Below are 20,312 nucleotides of genomic sequence, written 5' to 3'. Positions count from 1 at the left end.
TTCTACAGGGATGGGATACACTTAAATAGAAAGGGTGCAAGAATATTTGCTGATGCTATCGACGCAGTGTTAGGTGAGTTGGAAAATGGCTAGCTTGGGGGAATACAAAGACTAATAGATTAACAGTAGCCACTGGCAGAGGTGAAAGTGATTCTTGGACTGCTTCTATTGGAATGAGCAGAAGTCTGAAAAACAAGATGCAGGATATTTCAAAGACTGCTGGAAGTCATTGTGGTACAAGTAAACACATGGGTTGTGTTACGATAGCTAAGAATAGAAACAGGTGCATGTATACTTGCGTGTACACCAATGCTAGGAGTTTGGTAAATAAATTTGATGAATTTCAGGTATTGCTCAAAGCATCAAAGGCGGATATTGTTATCATATCAGAGATGTAGTGTTACACAGATATAAGAATGCAGAACTGGAATTTGGGGAGTACAACGTCTACAGAAAGGATAGACAGGATAGGAAGTGGGGAGGGGTTATGCTATTAGTTAAGAAACAATAAAATCCAAGGAAGTGAAGCCAGTTGACATCGCTGGACTGTGCAGTGTCAAGTCAGTTTGGTGTAACATAAGCATTGGAAGATCAAAATTGAGAGTAGGAGTGTGCTATAGACCTAATGACTCTGATGAGTATAATAAGAAACTGTACAGGGAAATAGAGTGGGCCAGTACATCAGAAAGTCTTATAATGGGGGATTTTAATTTCCCAGATATTGACTGGAATTTGTGGGTTGGTCACTCACACACTAGCAAGGCTTTTGTGGATTTATTGGATGATTGTTTTCTACATCAGCATGTTCGGGAGGCAACTAGAAGGAGTAATACTCTTGATTTGATTATCAGTAGTGATTCTTCATGCATTACGAATCTGCAGATAAAGGAACCACTAGGTGGCAGTGATCACATTGTGCTGAAGTAGGATTTACTCAAAGAGGTAACTACCATCAGGGGTAAAGGGAAGGGTTATTGCTTTCGTAAAGGCGACTATTAGTATTAGTATTAGTATTAGTAACGGCCGCATGGTGCAAGAAAGCCTATGGCTTATGCTGCACCAGCCAAAAAAAAAAAATAATAAAAAAAAATAAAAAAAATAAATCCGAACAAAACAATGCTAAAAACAAAAAAATAAAAATAAATAACTAAATAATAATAATTAATAAAATAAAAAATAAATAAAAAGGAAATTAAACCTATCATCCTATGTGCTTCCCTTACCCGAAAGTACTATCCAGATGACCTTTGAATTTCCCCAAACTGTCGGCCTCTACCACCCATGAAGGCAACTTATTCCAGTAATTTATAACTCGCTGGCTAAAATAGAACTTCCTGCAATCCAATCTAAACATTTCCCCCCGTAACTTGAATTTATGTCCCCTAGTTCTAGCATCATTTATAATCTTGAAAATTTTGTCCTCATTCATTTTACTGATGCCTCTCAGAGCCTTAAACACCTCAATCAAATCTCCTCTAAGGTGTCTAGTTCCCAAACTCTGCAACCCACATATTCGAAGTCTTTCTTCATAAGGACGCCCTTTTGCTGATCTCACCAGGCGAGTTACCCTTCTTTGCACCCTTTCAAGAAGCTCGATGTCTTTCTTCAGGTGCGGTCTCCATACTTGAACACAGTATTCCAAGTGTGGTCTAACATAAGCCTTATATAATGGGATTATCACGTCCCTATCTCTACTTGCAAAAGTTCGATAGATCATTGATAGGACACCATGGGCCTTCCTTGCAACCTGTTTACAATGCTCAGAGAATTTCATGTCTGACCGTATCGTAACACCCAAGTCCCTTTCCTCCAGTACTGGCTTTAGTTGAACTCCACCAATTGAATAAGTTTTTTTGGGATTACTGTTTCCCAGGTGTAATACCTTACACTTTGTTGGATTAAAGCACAGCTGCCATTTTTCTGACCATTCCTGAAGTCTATCTAGGTCTCTCTGAAGAAGCTCAGCTTGACAGTGATCATTAACTACTCTCCCAATTTTAACATCATCTGCAAATTTAGACATCACGCCCTCTATCCCTTCATCAATGTCGTTTATGAAAATTAAAAACAACAGTGGTCCTAATACTGATCCTTGGGGAACCCCACTTCTTACATCAACCCAATCTGAGGAATAGCCATTTATCACAACCCTCTGCCTCCTGCCCTGAAGCCATCCTTCTATCCATCTAAGGATTTTCCCAGTGATTCCAACCTGTTCCAGCTTATAAAGCAACCGCTCATGTGGGACTGAGTCAAAAGCTTTGCTGAAATCTAAATAAACAATGTCGAAATTATTCCCTAAATCCAGCTCGTGAGTGACCCTTTCGAAATAGCGAACCAGATTTGTTAAACATGATTTTCCCTTTACGAAACCATGCTGAGTATCCTTGAGAATTTCAATTCGATCCAAATGATCCTGAATTCCACCCTTGATCATTGCCTCCATGATTTTCCCTACTACTGAAGTCAGACTGACAGGTCGATAATTTCCAACTTCACTTTTAGAGCCACCCTTATGTATGGGAGATACATTTGCACTTTTCCAATCCAAGGGAATCTCCCCAGAGTCTAATGATGCTCGCATAATTAGCCTCAATGGTTCAATGCACTCGCTTGCCGCCTCTCTTAAGATTATAGGGTATATTCCATCAACTCCAGGAGCCTTACTGCTCTGTAGGCTAGAAAGTTTTTTCATTAAATAATCTTGCGAAATTTCAATATCATTAATTACATATTTTTTAACTTCGCTCCCACAATTTCCCTTTGCCACAAAAGGCTTTTCATTTGTAAATATCGATGCAAAATAACTGTTGAGTTCATCTGCAACGGCAGCTGGTGTATTTATTACTATCCCCTTTCCCTTACATAAAGGTCCGATCTGGTTTGTCCTGCTCTTCTTGGCATTTATATATGTGAAGAATTCTTTATCCCCCCTCTTTGCTCTGTTTGCTAGTGATTTCTCATAAACTGCCTTTGCCTGTCGAACCTTTTCTGTGGCTCTATTACACATCACCTTGTAGCTGTTATAGGCTTCAGTGCTTTTTATTGTTCTGTAACCTTTCCATGCCACCTTTTTCTGCTCAAGTAATGCGGCAACTTCACTAGTCATCCAACTTGGAACCCTCCTCGTGGAGTATTTTTTTAATGGTATATACGCATTCAAGGCATCTGTGATTAATGTTTTAAAAGCGTACCACAGTTCAATCGTATTCATTCTCTGCGCGATATCTACCCAGTTAATAGAGGCCATGTAGTACCTTAAGGCATCGTAATTTCCTTTTCTGAAATTAAAACCCATTCCTTTGCCTTTTACTTCTGCTATCTCTCTCGTCATCATCCACCGTAGAACTCCGTGATCACTTCCTGCTACTGGTTCCTCTACTGTCAGCCCTGTTATGTCATCTGATTCATGTGTGATGATGAGGTCTAGGATATTCTTTTCTCTAGTATTTTCCCTGACATGTTGATACAAATAACAGTCATCTAGTTGATTTAAAAATTTTGTTCCCCATGTCGAGTTTCCTTCCCATTTACTCCAATCAATTAGAGGCAGATTGAAATCACCCATAATAAGGCATTGACGCTTACTTGCCCATTCCATTTGCATGTAGAGGCTTTTGTCATAATCTTCACAATCACCTGGTCTGTAGATTACTCCTACTCGCATTATACCTTTGTTTCCAACTATCTCACACCATACAGACTCTATACTAGCATGTGAAACGTCTGAATCCGGGAAAGCTATCGTCGCACTCAGGCTGCTTCTGATAAGAAGCATTACCCCACCACCCCTTCTATCTACTCTATCCTTCCTAAATACATTATACAAGCCGTACTGAAACTCATCATCCCCAATTTCCGGGTGGCACCACGTCTCTGTAAGCCCTATTATGTCCGCGTTACTTGTTTTAACCAGCAGTTCGAATTCGCTCATTTTATTGACGACACTTCTAACGTTACTGTATAAACAATTAAGATTTACTGTTCTTGTATATTTAACAACAACAGACTACGATGGTCTGAGACAGTATTTAAATTCTATACAGTGGGACCAACTGAAGATGTTACCAACAGCAAATTCAAAATGGGAAGCATTCAAAGAACTTATCTTGGAAGCTACTAAGCTTTACATACCAACTAAGAAATATTGTTCAAGGTTTAGGCCTAAATGGATGTCAGATGAACTAATGAGATATACGACAGAGAAGAAAAATGCATGGGATACATATAAATTAAAATGTGGCACAGAAGCCTATGATAGATACAAGTTGATCTGTAACCAAGTTACAAAGGAGGTTAGGCAGGCAAAGGCAGATTACGAGAAATCTTTGGCAAGGGATGCAAAGAAAAACAGCAAATAGTTCTTTACTTATGTAAACTCTAGAAGGAAGGGGATGAATCAGATTGGTCCACTTGATATCGATGGGTCAACTGTTGATGATCCTGCTCAGGTGGCTAACAAACTAAATGAATATTTTGCACCGACATTCAAACATGAGGAGTTATTCAGCGAGGGGAATACCAGAGGTGTATTCAATGCTGGCAGTAAGCTAGAGAATCTTGTAATAACTGAGAGTAAAGTGGAGGAGAAATTGTTGAAGATAAACACAAGAAAGGCACCTGGGGTGGATGGGATCTATCCAGTTATATTAAAGGAGGCAGCAAAGGAAGTAAGCAAACCCTTAGCCATAATTATGAGAGCTTCCTTGGACTCAGGGGAGGTACCCACAGACTGGAGATGTGCAAATGTGACCCCAATTTACAAAGGGGGATCAAAGTGCGACACAAGTAATTATAGACCTGTGAGTTTAACTTCTGTTCCAGGGAAATTAATGGAGGCACTGGTTAAAGAAGCATTGCAGGATCATCTAGACAAGACTTCAGTTATAGCTCGGACACAGCATGGTTTTATTAAGGGAAAGTCTTGCCTGACCAAGTTGATTGGATACTATGATGCAGTCACAAAGGAACTGGATGCAGGGAATAACTTTGATATTATATACTTGGATCTTAGAAAGAGTTTTGATACTGTTGCACATGGAAGACTGCTGCACAAATTGTGGCATTGGAGGCAAATTGCTGCTATGGATAAAGGGGTGGTTGAGGGGGAGAAGAGAGAGAGTGGTAATCAATGGACACTGCTCATCATGGACATTATAAAGTGGAGTCCCTCAGGGTTCAGTGTTGGGTCCATTATTGTTTTCTGTATTTATAAATGATATTGATGATGATATATCAAGCTTAATGTCCAAGTTTGAAGAAGCAAAAAAGGTTGGCAGGGTTGTCAAGGACACTACTGACACTATGCTGCTGCAACAGGATCTAGAAAGGTTGAGCAGATGGGCTGAGAGGTGGCAAATGAAGTTTAACATTGATAAATGTAAAGTACTACATATGGGAAATAGCAACCCCAGAGCAACGTATCAACTCTGTGGTACTACACTGACAGTGGTAGAGAATGAAAAGGACCTGGGGGTAATTGTGAAGGCAGATATGAAGTTCTCTGAGCAGTGCAGACAGGCTGCAAGAGTAGTTTATGGTGTCTTGTCAATGATATACGGGAATTTTTCTAGCAGGGATAAGGAGGTGATTATTACCTTGTATAAGGCAATGGTCAGGCCACACCTTGAGTACTGTATACAGGTCTGGAGGCTTCATTTCAAGAAGGATGTAGAGCTGCTGGAACGAGGACAGAGAAGGGTAACAAGATTAGTGAAAGGAACAAAGAGGTACTCTTATGAAGAAAGGCTTAGGTTTTGCAAATTACAGTGTCTGGAGACTAGGCACCAGCGAGGTGATCTGATAGAGGTGTATAAAGCCTTGAATGGTTTGAGCATACTCAATGCTGATGGGATTTTTCCTCTTGCTCAGACTAATCACCTGAGAGGGCATAAATTCAAATCGAGGAAAGACAGATGTAGGATAGACATGTGGAAATTTGCCTTTAGCCAGCGGGTAGTTGGTTGATGGAATAGATTTCCATCCCTTGTCGTGGAAGTTGATAGCCTAAATAAATTTAGGGCTCACCTGGACAGGTATTTCGAACGAATGGAGGGGTGAAGTGGAAGTGGGTTTTTTTTTTTTTTTTTTTTTTTTTTGGCTGATGCTGCATAAGCTTGCTTTCTTGCATCATATGCCTCTACTAATGCTAACGTTTGCTCAGATCGTGTCAGTGAAATTATTCTTGCAGGAATGGAATTCTTTATCCCACACTCCACTTTAAAATCTCGTCATTTATTTAAACCTTAGTTTTCCAATAAATGTGTTAAGGCTGTTCAAGAGAAGAATGTTGCATATCATAATTGGCTTGTTTCCAATTCTTCAGTTTCATTTTCTGCCTACACCAAAGCTCGTAACAATTGTAAAGCAGTTATTAATCAGTCCAAACTAGAGTTTGAACAGGCTAAGAGTAGAAAAATTGCTTCTTGCCCTAATGGTAGCCAAGAATTCTGGTCTCTTGCCAAAGCTATTGGCCACAACTTTTGCCCACCTCTGTCCAAAACAGATGGTTCTGTTGTCACTTCAGCCAACGATAAAGCTGACCTGCTAGCATCCCATTTTTCTTCCAACTCGTGTATTAATGACCTTGGTAAAACACCTCCCACCATTCCCAACACACTCCATTCAGTGCCTCCTGTGGTCTTCCGTCAAAAGGATGTCAGAAGGATTTTGACGAATCTTGATGCTAAGAAAGCTCCAGGCCGCGATGGTATTTCTTCATTTGTTCTCAAAACCTGTGCTCCTGAACTTACTCCTGTTCTTTGCCGCCTTTTTTCACTTTCTTAATCCAAAGGTGTTTTTCCTTCTGCTTGGAAATTTGCTGATATCCAGCCAGCCAGTTCCTAAAAAGGCTGACAAATCCCTCCCATCCAGTTATCGTCCCATTGCAATTACTTGTACTCTTTCTAAAGTAATGGAGAAATAAATTAACTGCCAACTTTTAAACTACCTAGAAACCTTCTGTCTGATCAATGATCGGCAGTATGAATTCTGTTAATGTCAATCCACTGGTGATATTCTGGCTTACGTTACCCATTTATGGACTAATTCAATGGAAAGGTTCGGAGAAACACAAGTAGTTGCTTTTGACATCTTAAAGGCTTTTGATCGTGTTTGGCATAAAGGTCTTCTAAACAAGCTTCCATCTTATGGTTTGTTTGCCAACTGTTTTTAGTAATTGGTTATCCAGTTTTCTCTCTGATCGCTCACTGAGGGTGATGGTAGACGGCTCTCTGTCTTCTAACTTCTCCACTAATGCCAGTGTCCCCCAAGGTTCAGTTCTTTCCCCCACTCTTTTCCTCTTGTATATTAATGACCTTCTTCCATTGACTGGAAATCCTATCCACAGTTTTGCCAATGATAGCACATTGCATTCCACTTTTCATTTTGAGAAACCTTGTCCTGCTGAATCAGCTTCAACTTCTCAAAAATCTGCGACCAATTCCTTAAATGCCGATCTCCATTGGGGCAAAGACAACTTAGTTGATTTCAATCCTTCTAAAACTCAGTCTTGTCTTATATCTCGCAAAAAGGATTCTTCTGCTCCTGTGCTTATCTTTGGTGACACCGGTTTCTAGGCAAAATGATATATCTCTTTTGGGGATTACCCTGACTTCTAATCTCTCTTGGCACAAGTACATTACAAGTATTGTTTCCTCTGCATTTAAAAAATTTGGTTTTCTTTTTCGCTCTCAGCATTACTTTTCTTCCAAACAGCTGTTCACTCTTTACAAATCTCAACTCCAACCAACATGGAATATTGTTTCCACATCTGTGGTGGTGCCCTCAAAACCTGTCTCAGGCTTCTTGATTCCGTTCAGAAGAGGGCAGTTTGGTTAATTAATGATTCATCTCTAACAGAGTCTCTCCACTCGCTGTCTCATAGACGTACTGTTTCTGCTACATGCCTCTTCTACTGATATTTCCATGGGCACTGTTCTTGGGAATTGGCTTCTATAATTCCCGCTCTCTCTTTCAAAACAGGCCAAACACATGCCGCCACCAGCCAACATCCATTTACTGTCCAACTTCAAACTCACAGAACCAACTTTTCATCTTCCTCGTTTATTCATTAAACTGCTGTTTTTTTTGGAACAACCTTCCTTCATACGTATTTCCTGAAAATTACAGTCTACAGAAGTTCAAGTCCAGTGTCAACAAATATCTTTCGTTTTCTCAACCTCCCAACCAAGCACGGTACTAAGTACTATAGGTTCTAATACCTGTCATGTTTGGGGTTTACATTAAAAAAAAAAAAAAATACCCAAAAGTTAATTGGGTATTGTCACTAGAGACCACCTGCTAGATTGTGATATAGGCTGTCATAACAGTATCTGACATTTTAAATAAATGATTGATTAAACTTTTGACAATGCTATTTGTTTCAAGTAGCGCAATACCAGGGAAACTCATTGCTAAGGTAAAGTTCATTATGATGTGAGTATTAAGTCCATTGCATTAACTACATGATTTAAATTCTCGGGCCCCAGAAATGTGTGAAAGAACACAATAGATGTCCTCCTAACTTAGGAACTGTCTTTTAAAGGTAAGAATTAACCAAGGAGTGTTTTCAGTTATCCATAATTGTAAGTGCAGTTCTATTTTTTTTTTTGAAAAGTGAAGCTTATATATTGACAAAATTATCACATAAAAGACAATTACAGACATAATTAGTACATTACAGGAATTGATAGAAGGAAATTATGAAAACGTGAGAGTGACAGATAAAATTGACATAGAGGAGCTTTCTGAGTCCATCAGCTGTGTTAAAAAGCTAATTTTCTGGTTTCGATACATTGCACTGAAGCTAATTGCAGGCATCAAAATTCACATTTGTATCTCTCTTTAATAAACTTCCACATAGTGAATTTTTCTATTTAGACAAATTTTTTGATTTCATCTTGGTCATCACATTGAAAATAGTTTCTGTATAATGAAGAAAATTTCCATATAATGAACTGATTTCGAGAGACCCGGGTATGCATTGTTCGCACCTCTGGCCTTTAGACAATAGAGCCAATGCTATAGAAAGCACAAATTAAGAGCTTAAAGGATTAAGAATTAATCACCTTAGCATTTAAGAACTGAAGGGTTTAATTCTTAAGAGCACAAATTAAGAGCTGAAGAATTATTAAAATCTATACAACTGCCCCTGCTGTACCGAGAAGTCATGTTGGTCGACTGCTGTGTAGCGCACAGCCATTGGCATAGATTAAGGCATATTCTCAATGTGGACATTGGCTGGTCAATCTGTTTTCTACTGTAAGCACCCTATTAGAGAATTAGGAGAGAGTGAGTTTCCTTTATCTCAGAAATTCATCCAGTTTCGCATAAATGAGTCATCCACACTTTCACTAAATTTCACTTGTCTGTGTTTACATGGGATTTAGGTGATTTACATGCTGTGCAAGTAAATCACCTAAATCCTCTTAGACATTGTAAGTAACCTTACAATGTCTAAGAGGAAATTCTTGAGTGTAGTGGAAAAAGTGGAAGTGCTTAATAGTGTAGATTGGGGCATTTAAAAAAAAAAGAAATCACTTTAAAATTTGGTATATCTGTCAGTAGTGTGTCATCCATTCTGAAAAACCATGTTTCGATTCTCAAACTGTTTGAGGAAATGAGACCCAGTCAGAAGCCTGTGAAATTATGCCTGTATAAAGATGTAGATGAAGCTGTTTTTAAGTAGGTGAAGTTGATTTGAGACCAAATCATGCCGATATCAAAGAAAAGCTATGAATTATGCATATTTTCTAGGGCATAAAAATTCAAGGACAGTTCTGGTTTGCCGGACAAATTTAAAAAGTGCCATGGCTTATTCGAAAAAGTTATTTCTGGTGAAAGTGGGGTTGTAATTGAAGAAGATGGTACCCATTGGCAAGAAAAAATTTTGAAAAAAAAAAATATATATATATATATATATGGAGAACTAGAGCCCAAAGACATTCAGCATTGATGAAACAGGTATATTTTTTAAATGTTTGCTGAACAAGACACTGACTTTTAAAGGTGATAAATGTTTAGGCAGTAAAAATAGTAAGGAGCAAATTACAGTCTTGTTTGGTGCAAATATGGCTGGTAATGAAAAACTGAAGCATTTGGTAATAGGCAAAGGTAAATAACCCCGATGTTTCAAAGGAGTAAAGTTGTTTGAGTTGGGCTACAACTACAACCAAAAAATAGATGACAAGTGAAATTTTTGAACAGTGGATTTTAAATTTCAAGATAAGATGACGAAAGAAGGCAGAAAAATTTGTTGATTGTTGACAACTGCCCTGCCCACCTTTCCTTGGTAATTTCGAAACTTACAGGTGTGAAGCTTGTTTTCTTCTCTCCGAATACCTTGTCTAAACTGCAGCCAATGGACTAAGCTATTATCAAGAATTTGAAAATGCACTACCGAAGGTGCATATGGAAAAAATTATACTGAGAATAGAAACCGACAACCTATAGATTTACAAATGTTCACATCAGAGTTCGAAGAAGGTTTTGCTAAAACACCAATTAGCAAAGGAGGATGTTTTTGTGTGTGTGTGCTAAGTGCAGAGAGTGTCGATTAGGTGCCAACCCAGCATTCTGATGGGCATCTATGAGAGTTAGAAGAGTAGAGTAGCCCTCGAAGGAATCAAAAGGTGACACCCATCTCAGCTGCCCAACTCAACACCAGAGGTCACTCCTGTGCATCAGGCAACACAGCAGTAATCTTCAAGGCAGAACGCATTGGTCCTACAGGAACTAGTTATTGTCGGTGACTATTATCAGGGAGACGGGAAATATATTGTGCGAAAAGGAAAGTTGGAATAGGACCAGGGTATTGTTGACGATGTTGTAGAGTAGATATCATCTTTTTAAAGGCACAAAAGGTGATACTGTTATACACCTTGGCACTGATGACATTAAGAGTAGATCTGCAGACTTACTTAGTAAGTACAGGTCAACGTTTAAAAGAAGTCGCAAGTTACGGTTAAATTTGAAAGTGACACAACAGGAGGGAGTATATGATGATAGCCTTGTCAATCAATTCGACCCTGAAGAGATTATACAAGCCTAGTGGTGTAGGATTTTTCTTAGCTTGATCTGTGCTTGTTAACAGGACAGACTGCTTCTACAGGGATGAGATACACTTAAATAGAAAGGATGCAAGAGTATTTTCCTGATGCTATTGAGGCAGTGTTAGATGGGTCAGAAAACTCTAGCTTGGGGTGATTCACAGACTAAAATATTAATAGTAGCTGCAGGCAGAGGTGAAAGAGATTCTTGCATTGCTTCTATTAGAATGAGCAGCTGCTTGGAAAGCAAGGTGCTGGGGATTTCAAGGACTGCTGGGAGTCATCGTGGAACAAGTAAATACATTGGCTGTGTTTAGGGTAAATAAGAGTAAGAACAGGTGCATGTATACTTACATGTACACTAATGGTAGGAGTATAGTAAATAAATTTGATGAATTTGAAACGCTGGTGAAGACATCAAAAGCAGATATTGTTTGAATATCAGAAACGTGGTGACACACAGATATAAGGAATGTAGAATTGAAATTTGGGGAGTACAATGTGTATAGAAAGGATAGGAAGGGAGGATGTGTTATGCTGTTAGTTAAGAAACAAAATCTGAGGCAGTGCATCCAGTTGACGTGGGTGCACAGTGCAACATTGGGTCAGTTTGGTGTGTCGTAAGTGTGGGGCCGACCGGGTTAGCCGAGTGGGTAAAGTACCTGCCCGGCAACCCAAAGGTCGCGGGTTCGATTCCGGCCTCGGGCTTGGATCACTGTACTGCAAAAACCTTTGGAGGTGCAATATGGCCACAGAAGCCGATGCGCCAACAACTACCAAATCAAAAAAAAAAAAAAAAAAAAAGTAAGTGTGGGGAAAGCAAAATCGAGAGTAGAAGTCTGTTATAGGCCTAATGACTGATAAGTACAATGAACAGTTGTACAGAGAAATAAAGTGAGCTAGTAAATCAAATTGTAGCTCATGGGGTCTTGTCAGTGATATCCAGGAATTTGGCTAGTAGGGATAAGGAGGTGATTATCCCCTTCTATAAGGGTCAGGCCACACCTTGGGTTCTGTATACATGTCAAGAGGCCTCATTTTAGGAAGACTGTAGAGCTGTTGTAACGAGTATAGAGGAGCGCAACGAGATTGTTGAGTGGAACAAAGGATTGCTCCTACCAAGAAAGGCTCAAGTTTTGCAAATTGCAGTGTCTAGAGACTAGGCACCTGCAAGGTGATCTGATTGAGGTGTATAAGGCCTTTGGTGGTTTCAGCAGGCTCAATGCTGATGGGATTTTTTCCTCTTGCTCAGATTATGTAACTAAGGGGGCATAAATTCAAATTGAGGAAAGACAGTTGTAAAATTTGCCTTTAGCCTGTGCGTGGTTGATTGCTGGAACAAACTTCCATCTGTTGTTGTGGAAGTTGATAGCTTAAAGAAATTCAAGGCAGAACTAGACAGACTACATTTGGAGTGAATGGATGAGTGAAATGGGAAGATTTTTTTTTTTTTTTTGGCTGATGCTCTATAAGCTTGCTTTCTAGCATCATATGCTTCTACTAATGCTAACAGTAATTAGATAAATGAACTACTACAAGACATTGAGCAATCTTGGGAAGAACTCAAGTGAGAGGTTTGATCAGTGGAGAAATAATTCTTGATCAATTTTAGGAATTGATAATGATGTCATAGTTGCTGAATGTCCAGATGATTCCATCATTTTGGAGAGTATTCAAAGAACTAGTGATGATAATGAGAGTAACAAAGGCGATGAGGGCAACATTAAAATACCTTCCAAACATGGAATGTTGGCAGCATTTGAAACTTTGCATTTAGGCCTTCAATGTGAAGAAAATGTGTCAGAAAATGTATTTGAGTGTTTAAACCAGTGGTTTTCAACAGGGGGTGCTGTGGCACGTTAGGGTGCCACGTAATTTGGGTTTAAGTTACTTAAACTTATTTTTTAAATTTCGTGGTGATGGTATCTTTTTAATTTTGTGGTGATCTATAATTGATGTTTATAGTTATATTATTGTAATAACTATCATATAGCACATTTTTTTAATATTATATATATATGCAGAGAGAATACTGGAGGTCACTACCATGCAGAAAATTCAGTGGGGTGCCACAAAATAAAATAAATTACTTAGGGGTGCCATTATTAAAAAAAGGTCAAAAACCACTTGTTTAAACAGATGTAAACATTTTTATGAATGGTGTACAGTAAAATCCAGTGTACAACAAAAAATAACCAAATATTTTATGAAATAATTCTTAAAAGTGTACCAGTATATTGTGCTCATCATGTAAGTAGTCATTTCTTAATATGTATATATTAATGAATTAATTGTTTTAAAATTTGAGAAAATTTATTCATTTCCACTTATTTCTGATTTATATTCCATCTTTTACTATGTTTCTGAATATTGAATTACAGTATTTTTCATTGTTGAAAAGGTCATATTTCTTTATAATGAAATTTCACGCATATGATCAATTTTGTTATTTAGAAGTCAGACTGCATTTAATATAAAAGTTATGATTATATTCTATTACATTTTATTCATGTATTTTTAAAATATTAATTGTAACTGAAACACAAGAAAAGTCAAAATTTTACTCATTTTGTACTATTAGAAAATTAAAATACAGGTACTCCTCTACTTATGTACAAAGCTGTTGCTATGGTTATAAGAATCAGTTTGAATGCCTTCGTGGTATTTTTCTAAAGCAGATTTCTGGAGGTCACTACCATAAAACAATAAAAACAATTAGCAGTTTCCAGAGTATTGGGCTTTTCTGTTAGTGCAGTCTATTAAAAACAAGTAGTAAACTCGATTTTGTTGCATTTGCTGTAGTACCAATAGCTGCAATTCTGTGGAATTTTACGTTATTATGATGAAATGTGCTTCCTCTTCACTGAAATCTTCAATCATATAAAAAACATAAATAAATTTTTTTCAGAATCTTTTGTTCATTCCTATTTTTTGAGCTGTGTAAAGTTGTTACTTCGAATCTCACTTGCACATATCATGTTAATTGCAATTTGCTTATCTTTTTTACTGTTTTAAATTTTAGTCTCCCCCCCCCCCCCCAAAAAATGTCAGTGAACAGATGCATCACCTAGTTAGTTTTTTTTTTTTTTTTTTTTGGTAGTTGTGGGCGCATAGGCTTCTGTGGCCATAATGCACCCCCAAGGTTTTTGCAGTACTTTGATCCAAGCCCGAGGCGGGAATCGAACCCGCGACCTTTGGGTTGCCAGGCAGGCACTTTACCCACCCAGCTAGCCCGGTCAGCCACCTAGTTAGTAGTACATATTATAGTATGTATTGCACGTAAGCGTAAATTTATTTTTAATTTTCTAACCTGTGGGAAATATTCTTCCAATTTTAATGCATCATTTAATTTTGTTAATTGGAGGAAGTAAAGTGTAAATTTGTGCTCTATATCTTTACTTTTATGGCCTGTGGATAGTATTTCTCCTATTTTCCCTTATTAGAATAGCCGTTTAATACTGTACGATTAAAATTCAGTTCACAAACATGATCACAATGACCGCCGCTTACTACATATCGTATAGTGAACGGTATTTTATTATGGAGAGTCCATTGTAAAGTGATTTGATCATAGATTAAATTAGTTTTGAATAAATACTGTACTCTACATTATTATTCATTGTATGTTTTTTTTAGCTTCATGTAACTCAGTTACAAATCGTAAAAGGCTGTACATGACGAAGTTTATTGGGGGTTATAATCTTAGTGCGTTTTACTGTATTGTATATGTATTTTGTATCTACAGGACCGAAGTTGGACTTGCATACAAAAAGGACTTACATACATGAAAAAAAACGTGAGTCGAGGAGTGCCTATAGATACTTTGTATGCTTATAAATTTAAAGTTTATATTTTGTGCTTCTCTCATTAGCAGACACCTCAATAACAGACAGCATAGCATATACCATTGATATCCATTATTGGGAGATTTTTTGATATTTTTATTTTAAATAATATCCTTTTGAAGCAACTTATTTCAAGATGGCTCACTGAATGATGCTGATAGCCATGCAGTTTACAGCAAAACATCCTTTCATAAATAAACACAGAAATATCCTTCCTGATTTATCATATAAAGTTGACTGTAATTAGCATTAGTTGAGGCATATGATGCAAGAAAGCAAGCTTATAGACCATCAGCAAAAAAAAAAAAAAAAAAAAAAAAACCTTCCCATTTCACCCATCTGGTCACTTCAAATGTTTGTCTAGTTCAGCATTAAATTATTTAAGCTATCTACTTCCACAACAACAGATGGAAATCTGTTCCTGTTCCAGCAATCAACTACCCGCTGGCTAAAAGCAAACTTCCACACGTCTATTCTACAACTGTCTTTCCTCAATTTGAATTTATGCCCCCCTCAGGTTCTTAATCTTAGCAAGTAAAAGTATCCCATCAGCATTGAGCCTTCTCAATCCATTCAAGGTCTTGTACACCTGAATCAGATCACCTCGCAGATGCCTAGTCTCCAGATGCTGCAACTTACAGAATTTAAGCCTCTCCTGGTAAGATGGCTCCCCTTTGTTCCTCTCACCAATCTTGTTGCCTTCTCTGTACTCGTTCTAGCAAATCTACATCTTTCCAAAAATGAGGCCTCCAGACCTGTATGCAGTACTCAAGTTGTGGCCTGACCATTGCCTTGTACAAAGGTATAATCACCTTGTCTCTGCTAACAAAATTCCTATATATATCATTGAAAAATTCCATGACCTGCTGTGGCAGCCCATCTGCTGTTTGGAGAACTTCATATCCAACTGCACGATTACCCCCAGGGTCTTTTCATTGTCCACCTCCCTGAGTGTGGTACCACACAGTTGGTACATTTCTCTTGGGATACTGCTACCCATATGCAGTGCAGTTGCCACATGTCAGCCCATCTACCTAACTTTTCTAGATCCTATTGTCATAGCATACTGTCTTTACTATCATTAATGACCCTGCCAACCTTTGTATCATCTGAAAACTTGGACATTAAGCCTGATATGCCGTCATCGATATAATTAATAAATACACAAAACAACAATGGGCCCTATACCGAACTCTGGGAGACTCCGCTAATAACATTAGCCCACGTAGAGCAGTGTCCATTTATTACCACTCTCTGCCATCTACCACTTAACCATCCCTTCATCCATTGCAGCAATTTGCCCTTAATGCTATACCGCTCCAATTTGTACAGCAGTAATTAGTCCAAACAGAGCATAAAATTACTATAAATAACACACTAGAGTACAGGGAGACCTTGCTTGGTATTACAGTATCAAACAAGAATATAGCTTAGCCTTGTCCTGTTGATTTGTGACGTGATAATATTAAATGAAAGGCGATTCAGCTTATTAGCTGCAGATTAAATGTACTCTATCATTATAATATTTTAACTGCTGTAATATAGATTGGTGCTTTGACATGGGCGGAACAAAATCTTAAGTTCTTGATTATTTCAGATAATCAACAATTCTATTGTAATTTGTCTTTACAGTTATTTTTATCCTTTACAGTTATTTTTATCCTCTTATTAAGATATTTTCAAAGTTTATTATATTAAATTGGATGGGCTGTATGGGTATTATAACTAATTTGATGGATCAGTTCACATCTGGGTAGTTTGGATCCTTAAAGGTGGTCATGGATATTCTTCCAGGAATGATGTCATATATCATGCTGCCAGCCTGATTCCACGCATTTGGAAATCTAGACCACAATAGGACTATATTCAATTGTGTACACAATGTGTATACCTCATTTTGAAAAATTCCAGTTAGTCTATGGACCAAATTCTCAGCTTAAACCATCATACTGGTAGACTTGTTTGTACCCTTCAGACAAGAGACATTAAAGGACGTATAAATGTTAAATGTACTAGAGAAGGTTGCCAAGTTGTGGACCAACATAGACAGTCATTGAGTATGTGATCCAGAAGAAAGACCAAGCCTCTGTAACGTTAGGCAGCAACAGGTAGAAGATGGTTTCCATTAACTGGGAAAACATTAGAAATCAGAAGTCAGTGAGGTCACAGAAAAAAGTTCAAAAACTTTCCGAGGTACAAACAACCTTTTCTCTCTGTTTCCCCATTGCTTCAATTAAGGACATCAAAAGCAGATATTGTTTTCTTTTTATCATGATAAAAATTGCCAATTTTTTTCCATTTGTGGGTACAGGTTTAAGATACATCCTCAGACTGACCACTGGTTAATAAACTAGAACAAAGATGTTAATACTATAGAGGAGACTTTCTGGTCAGCTAGCATATAACCTTGCTGTTACTACTTTGCTAGCTCATAAGTGAGGGGAGTGCAAGTAGAGGTAGAAGAGGGAAGTACTGAGATTACACTTTTTCAAGAAGTTACAGTAGGTGTACCTCCACTATGTGTGTGTAGCATATTTGGAAATTTCACATTTCACATTACGTACATGTAACCAGAGCTATAGCTAGCTAATTTTGTCTCCTGTGCGAAGATTTAATATTTTGCTCCCTCATCCCTAGCTCATAAACACATCCAAGAGGTAATAAACATTATTCTCTTTGCCGTATGTAGCTTTCTTCTCATTAATGTATTATGGAATTCTACACCTAACTTCTGTGTAGAAAAAAGTGTTTAAAAAAATCGCATGTGTACTCTGTACACACAAAAGATGCTTTTTGTGTAAACGTCTTTAACTGCACCTATTAAATTTCTAACTGCTAGAACCGAAATCATGAAGGATGTAATTTATGCTCACACCCCTACTTACTATACTAAATCAATGTTTGGAAGAGGTTAGGCCAATAGCCTAATTACCCATTTGGTTGTAGCTATTTGTTGAATAGTATCATTGCAACAATACAAGTAGTTGTATTGTTACAATCATGCTATCATGTTACTCTTTCATGCTTTATCACAAATTACACATGCAGTGCTAACGAGATCTGCAAGAAACGACAGTATCCACGCATGATACACTATCAAAACTATGACTTGGTTCGGGATCTCAATGAGTATAAGTGCGAGATGGTAACGCTGCACATTCCATTTCACAACGAGGAAACAGATACTGTCAGAGATGAAATATGTCAAGATCTGCGACGACAACGAAGAACTCATACTAGATTGTAAATTGTACGAATCGGACTTGGACATTCGCAAAATGATTGAAATATGTAAGACGATTTGTCAGGACAACAACGACGGTGACCCTTTCAAAACTTTTACAGTCATCCAAACAGCAAGATGAATGAGGATCTAAAGCTCGCCATGCTCAACTGACTCAATGCAATTGCAAAGAAACGCAAAAACTTGATGATCAATGAGTACTTCTGCAACTTAATGAGAATGGCCAATGACAAGCAAAAGATTCTACTCATACATGTAATTTGGAGTCTGTTATCTCCCAGTCACTAGCCAATTCAAATATTCTTGACCGGCCTAGTTGGTTGCAGAAAAATGTTTGATTCGCCTCGATGGAGATATACAACCACTTCAGTAATACAGACAGGTATTATAATGCCTACATTATATGCGTTTCAACTATTAAGGCTGCAGTTGTGATAGACAGAACTACCTTGCACAGTGCCCTCAAGATAACCATTTCTCTGGTTACCAAAAGGTTTCTGCCATGGGTGGCAATGGTTAGCCCAAACCCACCTAAATGGTATGCCCCGGATCATAAACGTTTTTTCCACAACCAGCTGGTTTATGCCAACTCTGAGCACATCCAAGATCACCTCCCATGATCCATTGGCCAATCTCCTCTCTCAACCCCATTTTTCTTTGTTATGAAACAAAAATGACGTAAAATGACATAATTTCCGCATTGCAAAATTTTCACTACCTTTTACTGCTAAATTTTAGGCATTATAGCAGATGCCGCCAAAAATGTTTACACATCAAAAATCCAATTTAGTTTTTCAAAGTAATATTCTGTTTCTGTTCATAAATATCCTATTAGTAAATTAATAAGAGGAGTTTACCTCAATATAGTACGTGGAACACTTCCGTATGATACCCTCCAGAAATTAAAACGGAAAAAACGAAAAAATCGACAACTTACCGGTACATTAAAGTAAAATATAAATAATTAAAGTAAAATATAAATAATTAAATAATCAATTTAACACAATTCAAAATCAATTCAAAACAATTAAAATTCAAATTAACGCAATTAAAAGAATCTAACGAAAATATTCAAAACGATTTTCCTTCCTTCGTTTTGAATATTTTCGTTAGATTCTTTTAATTGCGTTAATTTGAATTTTAATTGTTTTGAATTGATTTTGAATTGTGTTAAATTGATTATTTAATTATTTATATTTTACTTTAATTATTTATATTTTACTTTAATGTACCGGTAAGTTGTCGATTTTTTCGTTTTTTCCGTTTTAATTTCTGGAGGGTATCATACGGAAGTGTTCCACGTACTATATTGAGGTAAACTCCTCTTATTAATTTACTAATATTATTATCAACGTAGAACATATTGAGTATTACAGCTCTGATTCATACTATATAAATATCCTATCTAAAGTGGGAAGTTGCATTAGTAAAGTACTATTTAATGTTTAAGAATTGTTATAGTTGATAAACTGAATAATGAAATTAAATAATTATGGCATTAAAATAGTCGCACGCGCGCACACACACACACAGGTCTTTAATATATGATTTTCAATTTTAGCCACTTGATTCATCTCAAGATGAAGATTCTATAAAAGTATTAGAAGAAAATGGTAAAGACAGTGCTTGTAGGTGAGTTGGTTGCTAATTAATTGAATATCAATGATGCTAAATATGAACCTGCTTTCTGAGTGGATTTTATATTTTATTTATTAAAACTGTTGATTAAGCAGGATAAAAACATAATGCTCTCTCTCTCTCTCTCTCTCTCTCTCTCTCTCTCTCTCTCTCTCTCTCTCTCTAAGGAATTCCAAGTTTTTCAGCCTGCACAGCATGCAAATCAATGCTGAATACACTTGTTCTGACATAATATACTACTGCAATATGGCCTAAGATGATGTAACAATAACAGCTTCTGTACACAAATATTCATTACAAATGAAATTCTTATTTATCATTTGATGTAGATAGACTTTGAGGATGATTATGTCGACTATGTTTTTTTTTTTACTGCATAATGAATTCCTTGGGAAATCACCCTCCCATCAGTGAAATTTTATTTTATTTAATCACTTTGAAGAATGCTTTACCCATATAATTTTTATTGTAACAAGTTAGGTAAAGTTCACAGTGCATTACATTTCAGGTGCACGCAATTTTTTTGATCAAATTTTA

The 20,312-nt window shown here is 37.2% G+C and overlaps 1 protein-coding gene across 1 annotated transcript in view; it reads left to right on the top strand.

Annotated features, from left to right (window-relative positions):
- Nucleotides 1-20,312, top strand: part of LOC150091753 (uncharacterized) — a 285,842-nt gene that overhangs the window by 171,043 nt on the left and 94,487 nt on the right. The window contains exon 17 of the mRNA XM_090376803.1: nucleotides 19,699-19,769. Coding sequence (XP_090232929.1) covers nucleotides 19,699-19,769 — 71 coding nt within the window. The remainder of the gene's footprint in view (nucleotides 1-19,698; nucleotides 19,770-20,312) is intronic.

This window comes from Mastigoproctus giganteus, chromosome 1, assembly GCF_048544385.1.
Source record: "Mastigoproctus giganteus isolate SK-2022 chromosome 1, ASM4854438v1, whole genome shotgun sequence".
Taxonomy (NCBI): Eukaryota; Metazoa; Arthropoda; class Arachnida; order Uropygi; family Thelyphonidae; genus Mastigoproctus; species Mastigoproctus giganteus.
The sequence above is the reverse complement of the archived record's forward strand: the minus strand, read 5'-3'. Positions and strand labels throughout refer to the sequence as shown.